Below are 14820 nucleotides of genomic sequence, written 5' to 3' on the forward strand. Positions count from 1 at the left end.
TATATATATATATATATATATATATATATATATATATATAATATAATATAATAATTATAATATTAATAATAATTATAATAATAATTAAAAATATATCATGTGACTTGGAAAAAGTAGGAAGCACAGTTAGCCGCCGGTACTATTAAACTTTTGAATTACGGACTGGTATTTTGTACTCCGTTGTTAATCAGTTGCAGATAAAAGTCTTTGGAAAAATTCCAAAATTTTATATTAATCATCTTTATTTATTTCAGCCATTATGGTATAAAATTCGGTCATTAACTATTAAATAAAAATTACATTAATTGTTCACTCCTAACCCAAAGTAAAATATAAAAAGTTTTTTAAAATTTAACGAGTAGTTCCTAAATACATATTTAATAAGCCTAAAATTTATATAACTCATTTTTGAATCACCGTTTATTTTTAAAAATCATATAAGTTCGGATTTAGACTTGCTTTATCTCAGTCGGAACATCAACGTGTATTACAATCATTTAATATTTATTTTTAATACACTTTATATATTTATATATATAGATTCATTTTAAGATACAACTTTATTATATCGCTTATTATTTTACAATTTAGCTCTTACAATTTAGTCATATATTACTTCAAATTATGTTTCAAATTAATATATATATTTATATATATTTAAATATATATGTATCTATTTACAAATAGTTGTTCGTGAATCGTCGGAATAAGTCGAAGGTCAATTAAATATATGAAACAGTTCAAAATTTTTGAGACTCAACCTAACAGACTTTTCTTATCGTGTCAAAAATAATAAATCGTATCGAGAGTTTGATTTAAAATTAGTCGAAATTTTCCGGGTCGCCACACACAATCGGACTTGAGCCTAATTAACCCTATTATCTAACAAACTAGACAAGTGTTTAAGTTCAATTTGGGATTTTAAACTAAGAAATGATTAGTTAGACAATTATAAGTAAACACGAACATATAGGGGTTGTCGTTTACGACCGGCAAATCAAAGTGATGATGATAAATTAAAATACAATATTTTTGTATTTTGTAATAAGAAAAAGTAAATGAAGTAAATAAAGATAGTTTTGATATCAAATTAAACGAAAATGCTTATCTAGACGTTTTTTTTACCCTCGATGTTAAATGATTTGTACTAAAGGCTTGATGTTAGACGGATTGACCCCCTCATTTTGACTATGGATTATATAAAAAATATTAAGAATTTGCATAAAAAAATCAGAGTTACATAACGTATTTCCGAGAGAGTCATAGTACCACTTTTTTTTAGAACTCCATTAAACGATGACATTGTTCAAAAAAAAAAAACGGCTTCAACCAAAGATACAACAAGAAACCCATTGAGGCTCATAGCTAGAAAGCAAAACAGCAACGGAAACTATCTATAACCGAGCCTCAACGATACAAAACAAACCGAACAATACAATAAACCTAACTATTGACGGGAAATGATGGCAATGGGCGAAAAAAAACACGCGACCCACTGGTACGGGACGGGTAAAACTTTGTACCGGTAGACGTGTCACGGGCAGGTCGTGGGTAAAATCGGACCCGTGAATTCGTGATACCCGTTTGAGAAATCCGTAGGTATACCTGTTAACCAACATAGATACTTTTTAGTATACATTAATATACTTATATTTTCAATTTAAATCCTAAATTATCTACTGTTTACCCCGGAGACTAATTTTTTTTGTTCAAAAGCAACACTGTATATGGATAGGAGAATGATTGTTTACATCTCACCTCCCTATACACTACTCATGTGGTATTGAGTTTTGTTATTGTTGTTGTTTTTTTTTTGTTTTTTGATGTACTGTACCGCAGAAAGCATAGGTTCTCTAAGCCATTGTAGCCAATAATATTATATTCAATATTTTAGATCCACTTGAAGCTTTAGTTAATATGTACATAGTATAATTTTTTTTAAAACCTGCGGGTTGTGCGTATTCGCATGTCACAGGCGCAGGTGAAAAAAATTAACCCGTTGACAAGCAGACAGGGTATAAAGAATCCGTGTCCGTCGCCCGTGGGTACCATCCCTAAAAGAAGCTAATAACAAAGCATAAGGCAAAACACCCCCGAACAAAGCAACCACATATAAAGAAAAGAAGTTAACAAAACAAAAAACACGAACCATCTACGAGCTCCGATCCACCTTCTTCATTTTTCTGTATATACGACTGTTGAATACCCATATCGATGATGCATCCAAGTCTTCTGCTAGCTTTACAAACCACATAATAGTGTACATTGTACAGTAATAAATATGAAAGATCAATAAATATGAGAATATTGATGTTAACAACTTGTCTTTCAAAATAAAAAAAATTAAAGTATGAAAAATGAGCAATAGTGAGCGTGTTCAGTGAACACGTAATGACGTAAAGAAACGATCGAGCAATTTGGTATAAACCACATGCATTTCATCTATCCGTGTAAATTTGTCGATTCTGATTTTAATCATTAAGTATCTATTTAACCCCTAACACTTTAATAAACTATGCTAACACCCCCTTATATTAAGAGAGTGAAAAGTTTAATAAAAGCAAAACGAATGAGCAGTGGTAAGCGGCTGCAGGTACTCAACTCTCACATATCTCCTCCACCTTCTGCCATGGCCTCCGAGAAAGACGCTGCTCTTGCTGCCGTTCCCTCCGATTCTCCCACCATGTACTCTCATCTCTATTGTTTTTATGCGATTGATTTTTTACTTAATCAGCTTAAGCTGATATTCGTTTGCTATTATCTCTTTTATTCGAAGTAACCTATGTTTTATTTGAACATTTTATTACGTGTTACTGTGTATACACTTTCTACCGGTTAATTTGATGCTGGATTATATGTTGAATGTGTTTGTACTTCTGATCAGGTTAAATTCTTCATTGTCTAGAGTGATGATTTTATTACTAAAAAATAAAATTGGGGTTTTTTGGTTAACCACTGTAACCTGACCAAATATGTAGCCCTAATTGAACTCTTACCTGTTTATGAAGGCTTACTGATTTAGGCTACCTAAGGGGAGTATTTCTACTTAGATATATGTGGCTTAACCGGGTTATTCCGTGACTGTTTCCAACTCGTTTCCCTGGTCACCGAAAGATTTGTTACCAGCGCGTGAGCCTGAGACCTCTAATAAAAGTCATTCCCGTGTGGCCAAACTCAATATAACTCACGGTGGCCCTTAGGCGTGTAGCTCAATTGGCTCCAAAGTGAAGGACTTTGTGAAAACGGTCTCATGTACGATATGGGAGTAGTAGAACACTTTCTTTAGCAGACCTATAAATCATTTTGAACAGTGTCCTCCACATGTTGTCCTTGGGGCAACGTGTATGGACTGTTCGGTGTCGCTGGTTATCAACGTTTTGTGAAATGAAACGAGGTAGTAATAATGGGATGTTTAAGTTTGTAATCATTTATGCTACATGATCACCACCCGTCACCATATTTATCTGCCTTCATTTGTTTAAACTATGTCCTCCAAACACGCTTATCAAGCTAGAGAGCAGCGAAAACTACAATTTCAAGTGTTGTAAATGAATAAGGTGATATCCATGAAGGCCGAAGCTGATGAAAAGTTAGTTAAATATGTATATAACGCATCCTGAATTTCTGGTCCTCTTATGCACAAAGGCTAGTTATGTTTGTTACATATCCTTTTTTGTGTTTTAGGTTGGTACACATGAATCTACATTTTTATTATGCTTTATGCTTCTAGCCTTGTATCTTGAAATTGAAGTCGATCTGTTGTTTATGCTTATTTTATTTTGATGGATACTTAAAATAAGGTTCTTTTATCTATTTATTATTACAGTTTTGACAAGATTATCAAAAAGGAAATTCCAGCAAATGTGGTTTATGAAGATGACAAGGTAATGCACTAACTATTAAGATCTTTTATTTTAAGTTTTCTTACTCATATCACACGCTATAATTGTTATCTTATGTTGCAAGTCTTAATTGTTAAATCGTTGACGTATTCCTAGGTTGTATGACTGAATGTACATGCCCGTGTTCGTTTGGTATAGATCACACATCACCTTTAATATTTTATCTTCTTGACAGGTTCTTGCATTTCGGGACATTAATCCTCAAGCTCCAACACACATAGTGCTTATTCCAAAAGTTAGGGATGGCTTGACTGGTCTCTCTAAGGTAATCAAGTATACTACTTAATTAAACTTAGAACTTTTTTTTAAAATAAATATAATAATTATAGCTGCATGTTCTTATTGAGCATAATGATGATACGCATAGGCCACTGGGCGGGTGTCACAACACGCTATTGCTTCTGGTCTACAAAATTTCTATATTATTGACGTAAATTATGGTATGTTAGACTGCTAGTTAATAATTAAAAACCTGGATTCAGCTACATGTATGATCAGAATTTTATACACTCATACTGCCTGATGATAATTGAAACCGTTAATTAAACTTTGGTCATCATTATTTGATTGTAGTTGCACATAAATAATCATCTTAATTAATGATATGTTAATTTACACGTGATACTTGTAGGCTGAGGAGAGGCATATTGAAATCCTTGGTCGTCTACTCTACACTGCAAAGGTTGTAGCAAAGCAAGAAAATCTCAAAGAAGGATTCAGGATTGTCATCAACGATGGACCAAAAGGATGTACGTGTAATAATAATAATAATAATAATTCTAATACAATACACACACATACTGTTTTTGTTGGTGCATTATTAACTTATCTTGTTTCTGGCAGGCCAATCTGTATACCACATTCACGTTCACCTCCTAGGCGGACGACAAATGAACTGGCCACCTGGCTAATTTGTCACTTTTCATAAGCCTAAAAGTCTAGCAGTTTGGTGTGGAACATTTTCTTGTTGAATGTAAACTCTTGAGTCATGGATGTATTATTATGGGATGGGTCTGTCTTAAATCTTAAACCAATTAGCAGGCTCATACAACTCGTGACATTGTCCGCAGACACATGTTCTATTTCATAACATAAATAATGCTAGGCTGTGAGTGTTTATTAGCATTTCTCATTGTGTATAGTTGACAACATATGTCGATTTAGACATAAGGGCCCTGCTACTAAAGCTGGTAGGCCTGCGATCGTATATTTCCTTCTGACGTGTCAACTGGCAATCGGTAAAAGTGCCGTAGAGCCTCAAACATAAAATATGTCATATCTCTGACGTACAACTTCTGCGAATTAGCTCTACAGTAAAAACATTTTTTCGGGAGCATAAACTCGAAACATGAATTTCTCGGTTAATTTCTCCCTCATCATCAAATTCTGCTAAACCTGAATCAGGGTCAACTGGTTCCAAGAAAGTTAATTATGTGTACGTATTTACATAATTAAACAGGTTCCTTCAGCCAACGAGCTCTAAATAAAATAGTCTGTTGTTAGCTGACAAAGTGTGCCGCACATGCGGTCTTCATTTAGGCCCGCCTCGTTGCCTTTCCTTATAAAGGAAGGTGTACTTTCAACTCTTTAAGGACTACCATAAGTGGTCTCTTGAATTCAGCAACATTTTATCAGTTTATGAATATTTTGCGTTATTTGCACTGGTCATTTGTTTGCAAATTGTTTACGGTACTTATCTGATTCTTGTGTCATATTCTGTTTGTTGTGTTACGGCAAGTTTCTTTAATCCGCAAACATTCTATCGATATTATCACTCACATTATGTCGTTTCCTCTTTCTTGGGTTCGTGGAAGCACTCTTCAGATTTCATCAAGCCATTCTACATTTACCAAACAATCATATACATATAGTTTATGCATGACATCATACTTTGTCTCTATTTTCTTATTTTAGTGGTGTTACACACTGGCCCATCATTTTAACATACTTAGCCCTTTATGTAAATATGCATACCCTCATGAAAAAAATAAAATTATAAAATAAAATACGGAATAAATGATAAGCCTATTGAATATTTGAAAATTACATGATTGGAGATTGATGGGGTCCAATAACTAATACATTGACGCTTTTAAGTCTACCCAATACAAAAAGGATAAGCTTAAGCTTTGCTTACGTTAAAGCAAAGACAAAATGTAGCACTACATATCTATGTTTATATTTAAAATCCTGTTTCTGCCAATAATATTCAAACATACCATTTCTGTAAACAAAAAACACATTTTCTTCATTATATACAGTTTCTCTTTGATAACCTGTATATTTGCATTCAAGTTGAACATCATCAGCATCATCTTCATGTCATCTCTGTAACTCTTTCTTTCTACTACTTTTATCCCAGTGAGTTTGTGTCTGTTTTCTATATTATGCATTATTTTCAACCATGTTTGATCATATTATTATGTTCTTAGTTGTTTTTCTAGGTTGATTTGTAATGGTTGGTTTCAAAGCTTCAAGCAATGAACTCATGGGTTGACTTTGACACTTGTGTTGTAATGGGTAGCACACCAAAAAAAAAAGTTGGTTTGACTTGCCCATGTTCGATTCCTGGCTATGACAAATCGTCCAGAAAGGGACAGTGACCAGAGGGTGCGCATAATGCGCAAATCACCCGGTACCGGTCTGGGCCTTGGGGGGCTTGATTACCTGGAGGAGCCAATGTGCTCGTTCATTAGGGGTTTTCTCGCTAATCCAAAAAAATATATTTAAAGGGAAAGTTAGAATTTTATTGGATCAAAACTCAAAAGGAGTACATTTAATTTTTGTCCTAGAGTAAGTCAACCTCTTTTTGTCTCTATTATAAGATTATTAACCAAAAATATATACTCGTATTTGTAGTTATATCAATATCAATAAACTTACTGTTTTTAAACACTCTAGCTAATAAAAAAAGTACTCCATAGTAGTTTTTAAAAACTTTCATAAACTATTTTTTTTTTAAAAGTAAACATAGGCTAATTGAAGTTAATAGTATATGTTTCCTCCATGCATTATTAAGTTTTTAACAAATCTCAATTTTATACATCTTACCACCTCTAGTCTTATGTAAAAAGATCTGTAGAATAAAATCTCTATTTATATTTCTCCCTGTAAGGCTATATATTGGTCTTGTATCGAATGCTTTCATGGTTATGTCACAATAAAAAAAAATGATTAAATGTCTATAATTGTGTCTTTGACAGTATGAATACGATATGCAACATTGCAACTGAATTAGATACAATGTGATATACTTTAAGTATCATTCTTCGCATTACAGGCCACTGTAGCTTGAAGACGTAATGGGTTCGAGAAATTATCTTCAAGCTTTCGTATTTGGGCTTATAATTGGAATTAGTTCTTTCGTTCAATGCATGTCAACTTTGTTGGATACAAACGCAATTTTGACAGTGAATGCCTCTCAAGGGTCCGCACGGAAGATGCCAGACAATCTGTTTGGTGTTTCTTTTGAGGTACACACTTTCATTTTGACTTCTATCTCATTTAAAAAAATCTTACGGGGAAAACAGGTCTCAACCCGACCCAACCCGTTTGGTTCCGTTTACAATATCTGACCCATTTGGACCCAAACCCGTTAGAGCTCGACATAAACCTGACCCGACTGCCACCTCGAGTTAGGGGTGACAAGATAGAATAATATTATATTATGTTAACAATATTCCCAACAGTAATACTATAACAGTAATCATCTGAATTATGAAAAGTAATTTGAAAGGTATGCTTCTAAATGGAATATTGGAGACTTCCAATCCAATTCATATTTTGCCCATTAGTATGTAAATGGGCTGAAATTGCCACCTCTGGTAAAACTTTATTTGTTAGCCAAAACAAGGTTTTTAATGTGTATAGTTGGTTTCTTATAGTTTAACTATTCATCAGACGCAACGCTCATTTACATATGACATAATTTTATATGTTTGCATCTGTATGATGAAGTATGAAAATTTACCGGTGTTTTTTTTATAGGAGATCAACCATGCTGGTGCAGGCGGTTTGTGGGGAGAGTTAGTAAGCAACAGAGGTAATTCTAATAATCGTTTTTCACGTCACATGAAAACTGCAAATGAAAATTGAAATATGCAACTATACTTGGAACTTTTCCATTTTCAATTAACTGTTTCTCAATATCAACATATTATATGAAGTTATTGTAATATTTTGAACTTAGGTTTTGAGAGCGGTGGACGGCATACTCCTGCCCATATTGACCCTTGGTCGGTTATTGGGGATTACTCGTTGGTTAGAGTAGTAACAGATCTTTCTTCATGCTTCAAGACAAATCCCGTTGCACTTCGAATGGAGGTGCTTTGTGACACCGATGGAGTTAACGCTTGTCCCGTTGGCGGGGTTGGTATACATAACCCGGGATACTGGGGAATGGTAAGAATAGATACGGAAAGTATCTGCAGGTAGGGCGGGATGGTAACGATTTCAAACGGGTCGGGTCAAAACAGTTAAATTTGTACATCTTAAACGGGAGGTTGACCCGAAACACTAATTTTCCAAATATTTTATTTTTATGATAATTAGTGTGTCAAATATAACCGCTTTGTACAATATATTAATGCACCTAAACGATAGCCTAAAGAGTTGTTAGAAAAATTCTTCTTAAATGGAGTATCTAACGATATTACTGAGGGCTGTCATTCAGGTGCAAAAACACTTGTACTTTTTATTAACCGTCATGTAAAAGTCAACATTATACATTAATTGTTTTGTACAATACATTAATGCACCTTAACGTCATGGCTGTCGTCAAAAAATCCTTCTTAAAAATATGATTTGAATAAATATTTTGTCTACTTCCTACAAACTTTTCATGTTAACAATAAAAACATGACAAATTTAAGTATATTTCATTTCAATATATACTAATTGACACCAAAATTTTGGCCGTTTGGCCCCAAAAAACTCAACCAAACGACAAATAAAAACACAAATGGAACAAAACAAATTTACCCCCAAAAATTTTAGCAATATGCAACTTCACCCCCCAAAACAGGGGTACAAAATGTCAATTTTTTATTTTAATTAATAAACTCCACCCGATTTTTCAGAGAGTCATATCTTCCCGCTCGGTGCGAGTTAAATTTTTCCGAGATCACCGTTCAGCTCTAAAAAATCTCAAGAATCCAACGGGACTAACTACACGCGAAACGGATATCGTTAAAAAAACACTAAATAACGGGCCCTATATTCTCGCTCGGTGCGAGTTAAATTTTTCCGAGACCACCGTTCAACTCGAAATAATTTTACGAACACAACGCAACTAACTATACGCGAAACGGACATCGTTAAAAAAGCTTTACATACATATACATACACGTTCAACAAACAACCCAACATACTAGATATATTAGGTACCAAACAACGTATATCCAAATTCGACCGCGCGTCGAATACAACCGCAGCAACGCGCGGTCGAATTTTTTCTAGTTGTTCAACTAATGTTCTGATTTGTTCACATGTGAAATTCAAACTACCATGTAACAACTAACATTCTTCAATCATTTTATTTTATAATATTTTTCCTTGTACTTCTTCAATCATATTTTACATTCTTCAATCATATCGTTTTTGTTTTGTATTAATTTCAGAATATCGAACAAGGCAAGACGTACAAATTAATTTTGTATATTCGCTCATTAGATTCAGTAGATGTGGTAGTATCCTTAACTGACACCACAGGAGTACAAACACTGGCTACTACAAACATTACGTGAGTATCTATGGAACGATAATTAGTCATCGTTTTAGTAACTATACAAAGACTTACTAAAAATTTCATTTTGGTTCTTCAAGAGCTACCGATGTTTCAAACTGGCAAAAGATGGAAATTTTCTTGAAAGCAATTGCAACAAATCATAATTCAAGGCTGCAGTTTAAAACCAACAAAAAAGGAGTTATATGGTTTGATCAAGTTTCTCTGATGCCCATGGATACATACAAGGTATGTATGTATAGTCCATACAATAATTGTGAAAATACATGTCCCTTACTTAAACACAGCTTCATTTGGTTTCATTAATGCTGTACCAGTATTATTTTGTATATTTATTTTCTGAGGATTTAAGTAATTATAATATTTTGGAGCAGGGACATGGTTTCCGAAATGACCTTTTTCGTATGGTTGCAAATTTGAAGCCAGGATTCATCAGGTTTCCAGGTTTATATAAATTTTATCTGAATATCGAGTTAATATTCATTTTGTTAGATTTAATTCTAAATGTATACAATTGCAAAATAATAATCTAATTCGTTGCGTTGAATGACTGATAAGTTTGTACTCATTAACAGTACACTTTTGTGAGAATTTTTACCTATTTCCTTTTAAATTCTCTTTATTTTGGTACCTTTGACCCATTAGAGATAATACACAACCCAAATCAACCCAAACAAAAGTTAATGGGTTGAAATTACCACCTCTGCATGATAGGTGGAGATTTTGCTCAAGGAAAATCATTAATAAATGGTTATTGGTGGAAAGATACTATTGGACCCTGGGAACAAAGACCGGGACATCTCAACGATGTATGGCAGTACTGGACCGATGATGGACTTGGCTACTTTGAATTTCTTCAGGTGACATCATCATTACGTCATTACGTGTTCACATGACACGCTAGTTATTTCATGTTGATTGATCCTTCGTACTTATTTTTACTATTTTTTGATTTGTAAAGCTAGCAGAAGACTTGGGTGCATCACCAATATGGGTGTTCAATAGCGGTACTATGACAGTCTTTTGAAAATATTTTCTTTTGTAATTCGAATTTTTTGATGCTAATTCTTAATAACTTTTTATTTAATCCGAAGGATTCAGTCAAAATGAGGGGGTCAATCCGTCCAACATTCAAACTTTGGTACAGGTATCTTATTGCCTATATTTTTTATTTTATTTTTTTGTAATTACTTGTTAATATACGGTGGTGGTGGCAACTTTGACCCAAACGAACGAAACTGGGTAAAATAGGGGGACTTTTTGGACTTGTTAAGGTGAACGGGTCTGAATAGGTGCAATTAACAAGTGTTTATTTGCAAACCAGAATGGGTCGGATTGGGTCTGAGTGTATAAAAAATGGGGAAAGGTCGAAGTTACCCAAAGTGTATTTATATTGCATAAAACTTCCAAAGTTTTTTTTTTTCCTTTCTTTTTTTTTTTCAAAAGCTCGGGTTAATATTGAAGTACATTGTCTTTTTCTTTTTAAATATATCCTATACATACACTAATTCTTAATGAAAAATAAAAATTTTGGACAAGAAGTTTTTCAGGTCAACCCAATCTGAGTATCTGACCCACCCCGTACAAAAGCGTTACTAGTCTATAAGTTTACAATTTTCTGTTTCATAAGAGGTTAGTTTTGTCTGAAATCAGGATGCACTTGATGGTATTGAATTTGCTAGGGGTGATCCCAATTCCACATGGGGGTCTGTTCGAGCCGCTATGGGCCACACTGAACCATTTAACCTCAAACACGTTGCTATCGGAAACCAAAATTGTGGAAGAGCATCTTATCGCGGTATGCGCTTTTTATAGTTATGCTTCCTTGAGAACTTCTTGGTCCAATTAACACTATAAATAATGCACTGTTTATTTCTTATTTTGAACAGATAATTACCTTAAGTTCTACACTGCTATAACAAAACTTTATCCTGATATCAAACTGGTTTCTAACTGTGATGGATCAAACTCACAATTGGACCACCCAGCCAATCTGTACGATTATCATGTAAGTTTCTTTATTTAACATCACTCTTCACTTGATAAAAAGATTGAATTTTTATGGGTTCCTTTTTTTCTCGAAAGGTTTATGTTAACGCAAACACGATGTTTTCTATGGCTCGTACCTTTGATCGTACATCGCGTATTGGTCCCAAGGTTAGTAAGTTTGTCTAACAACTTATTAGAAATTTTGATTAAATCAAATAGGTTGTGTAAAAAGTTAGTATGATTTTTGACAATCAACGATTTTAGGCTTTTGTAAGCGAGTATGCTGTTACTGGCAATGGTGGTTTAGGTAATCTTTTAGCAGCACTTGCAGAAGCTGGATTTTTGATTGGCATAGAGAAAAATAGGTCTGTTTTTTTTTTTTTTTTTTTTTTTTTTTTTTTTTTTTTTTGAACGGCTAAAAAATAGGTCTGTTTTCATCTTAAGTTTCATGAATTTGTAATAGTTCAGTTTCATAACCAAAATATTTGGTTGTTAACACGTTATTGTTTTCAAGTTGTCGCAACTAAGTTTATATTTTGGTTCTTGTTGCAGTGATGTTGTGGATATGGCAAGCAATGCACCTTTGTTTCTGAATGCCAATACACCAAGTGACAAGGGGTATGTTCCTTTTTTTTTTTTTTTTTTTTTTTTTCCTTTTTAATATTATTATTGATTATTGACTATTAGTTATTAACTGTTAATTGGTGCAAACTTATAGTTACATGAAATTGCTCTGTTTCAGATTTAGGCCAGATGCTATTGTGTTTGATTCTTATCGGATTTACGGGACACCGAGTTATTGGATGCAGCAATTTTTCTCAATGTCAAATGGTGCAATTCTTCTTGACTCAACTCTTCAGACCAATACATCAAATTCACTTACGGCATCGGCTATTTGGTTCCAGAACAAGGATAACAAAAACTATTTAAGAGTGAAGGTAAATAACAGCATTTTTTCCTGAATTTATAAGTTGCAAAGACTGAACAATCACATTTTACTAACCAAATGTTTCAACATTTGATCAATGATTATTTGATTATTTTGATCCCTTTTGAAATGCTTTTTTCAGGTAGTAAACTATGGGAATAATAAAGTGAATTTGAGGATAAGTTTTGATGGGTTGAATCCTGGTTCAATAGATTATTCCAGGTCATCAAAAACTGTGCTCTCTTCAACTAATGTTATGGATGAAAATTCATTTAAAACTCCAACTAAGGTATTTATATTCATCTCTCTTTATCTTGTATGCCATATTTCTTCTTAGTAATGGATTTGTAACATTTTTTGATCATTGCTTGCAGGTTTCTCCAGTTAAAAGCTTACTCAAGAAGTTTAAGAATGACATGAATGTCATACTATCTCCATATTCGTTAACTTCTTTCGATTTGCTAATAGCGTCCAAGAATATAGCACATCTTAATGCTATATATGATAACTCTTGTGTATCAATATAATCCACAAAATGAAATGTAATTGCGAAAGATTGTTAAACAATTCTTTAATATCAAAACTACTACCTTATTATTTTCAAATGCAAATGCAAATTGGTATGATTCATATATCAATTTGGATACATTGATGATATATATGTAGTCATTTTCGTCCGCAAAAATTTCTATTTTCTTGGATTATTTAACATCAAGATCAGTACTTTTTATTATCCCAGTTGAACTAACATAAACAGGGCAAAAAATGTATTAAAATTAAAGATAATTTAATAATCTTGAAATTTACCGGTTCCAAGTTGGCAAGTGCAATGAGATATAAAGAATGACAAACCAGATAATCGACCTCAAAATTAACCTACTATTACCATCATGGGATTTAAACAATCAAACTACACCTACAATTACAAGTCTTCGAACGACAAGAATATATAAAAGAAATCAAACCTAGACAAAGCTTCATAATAAGATAAAAGTAGTGAATAGCTACTGCACCTCAATTTCCTTTGTCTCGTGACCTGATGATTTCCCCATACGCATAAGCCCCTTCTTTATCCAACAATTCAAGGCTTTCGACATAAATCGTTTCCATCACAACATGCAGACAACTTTCTCTTAATTTAACAAGTGTTAACTGCATCCCTGTTTTAGGATTATAAACTTCGTTTCGACCTCCTTCTGCACACCGAATAAATAACTCACCACTGGGTGTTGGATGCAAAATTTTGTCACATTGAAAATAATTTCTTTTCATTTTATAAGCCAAAGACCACGAGGAAACATTGTTAGACTCTTTTCTCACCCAAAACCAACTTTCATCAAAGTTGGAAGAAATTAAAGCCAGCGAACCATTGATGATTGTTAGTTCATCAGATATCCAATAAGGTTCTGGCAAGGAAATGGTGCTGAAAACATGACTACTCAAATCAAACGTCATTATAAAACAACGATAAACGGTTTCTTCTCTTGATGCTACGACCCAATGCAATGCCCCATTGACAAAGCATGCCTCTGATGTGTACCCACAAAACGTATTAGTAGGGGAATCAACAACGGTCCATGAGTCTGTCCCACGAGAGTAAACACACACGTCATGTGCATCTCCTTCAACCGTAAAGTATGTTACAACCACAACTTTGTAATCATTTATTATTGGATCAAAACCAAACCCAATTAACCTACGAGTATGGTGTGAAATTTTCATCTGATAAGGGTGATCAGGAACATGATATATTCGCTGAATTGAATAGTTCCATAGACTAATACGAGTGGTGTCATGAAGCAGACACAAAATTCCATTACATGAACCTACCAAGTTGAATAAAATAGGAATCTCAACTGCAATTGTGCCCTGGTATCCACTTTTTGGACACAAAGGCAGTTGGTCTTCAGAGTGCAATGTAAATATGGATCTTCCAGGACATGTGTTTCTAATAAGAACCTTTTGATTAGCTTTCGCAGATCTAAGAGTGTGCTTGCGGATAAATCAGTGCTAGAGATACGATGATACCATGGTTTCGAAAGAGATCGAAATTTGAGAAGAGATTTTACCGGAAGCCTTTCAAAGATTTCAGCAATCAAATCTTCACTTAAGTATTCAGACATTGTATAGCTCTCCTATCATTATAAATTTAAAATCAATTTCCATAAATTAATATGAATAAACTTCCACATCTAACTTATCACTCAATACTTCTTTGATTGTTAGTGCAATACTAATCTATTAATTAAGATTAAGAT

At 33.5% G+C, this 14820-nt stretch overlaps 2 protein-coding genes across 3 annotated transcripts; both read left to right on the plus strand.

Moving 5' to 3' along the window:
• The first annotated feature begins 2524 nt into the window (after positions 1 to 2524).
• Positions 2525 to 5027, plus strand: LOC139898751 (14 kDa zinc-binding protein). Its single transcript, XM_071881518.1, has 5 exons — positions 2525 to 2685; positions 3827 to 3884; positions 4078 to 4167; positions 4534 to 4651; positions 4746 to 5027. Exons 1-5 carry the CDS (start codon positions 2570 to 2572, stop codon positions 4811 to 4813), a joined length of 450 nt encoding a protein of 149 aa, XP_071737619.1. The 5' UTR covers positions 2525 to 2569; the 3' UTR covers positions 4814 to 5027.
• Positions 5028 to 6096: 1069 nt separating this feature from the next.
• LOC139898752 (alpha-L-arabinofuranosidase 1-like) lies at positions 6097 to 13163 on the plus strand. Of its 2 annotated transcripts, none has more exons than XM_071881520.1 (18): positions 6097 to 6232; positions 7183 to 7375; positions 7890 to 7944; positions 8092 to 8303; positions 9521 to 9642; positions 9726 to 9873; positions 10020 to 10089; positions 10360 to 10505; positions 10607 to 10652; positions 10740 to 10792; positions 11299 to 11443; positions 11535 to 11653; positions 11731 to 11802; positions 11899 to 11999; positions 12187 to 12252; positions 12377 to 12572; positions 12705 to 12851; positions 12937 to 13163. In XM_071881520.1, the coding sequence occupies exons 2-18, from the start codon at positions 7205 to 7207 to the stop codon at positions 13087 to 13089; spliced, it is 2022 nt and encodes a 673-aa protein (XP_071737621.1). In that variant the 5' UTR covers positions 6097 to 6232; positions 7183 to 7204; the 3' UTR covers positions 13090 to 13163. The 2 variants fall into 2 exon arrangements, with proteins under 2 accessions (XP_071737621.1, XP_071737620.1); XM_071881519.1 differs by having other exon boundaries at positions 6104 to 6263.
• The last annotated feature ends 1657 nt before the right edge of the window (positions 13164 to 14820 follow it).

Source organism: Rutidosis leptorrhynchoides, chromosome 3 (assembly GCF_046630445.1).
Source record: "Rutidosis leptorrhynchoides isolate AG116_Rl617_1_P2 chromosome 3, CSIRO_AGI_Rlap_v1, whole genome shotgun sequence".
NCBI classification, from domain to species: domain Eukaryota; kingdom Viridiplantae; phylum Streptophyta; class Magnoliopsida; order Asterales; family Asteraceae; genus Rutidosis; species Rutidosis leptorrhynchoides.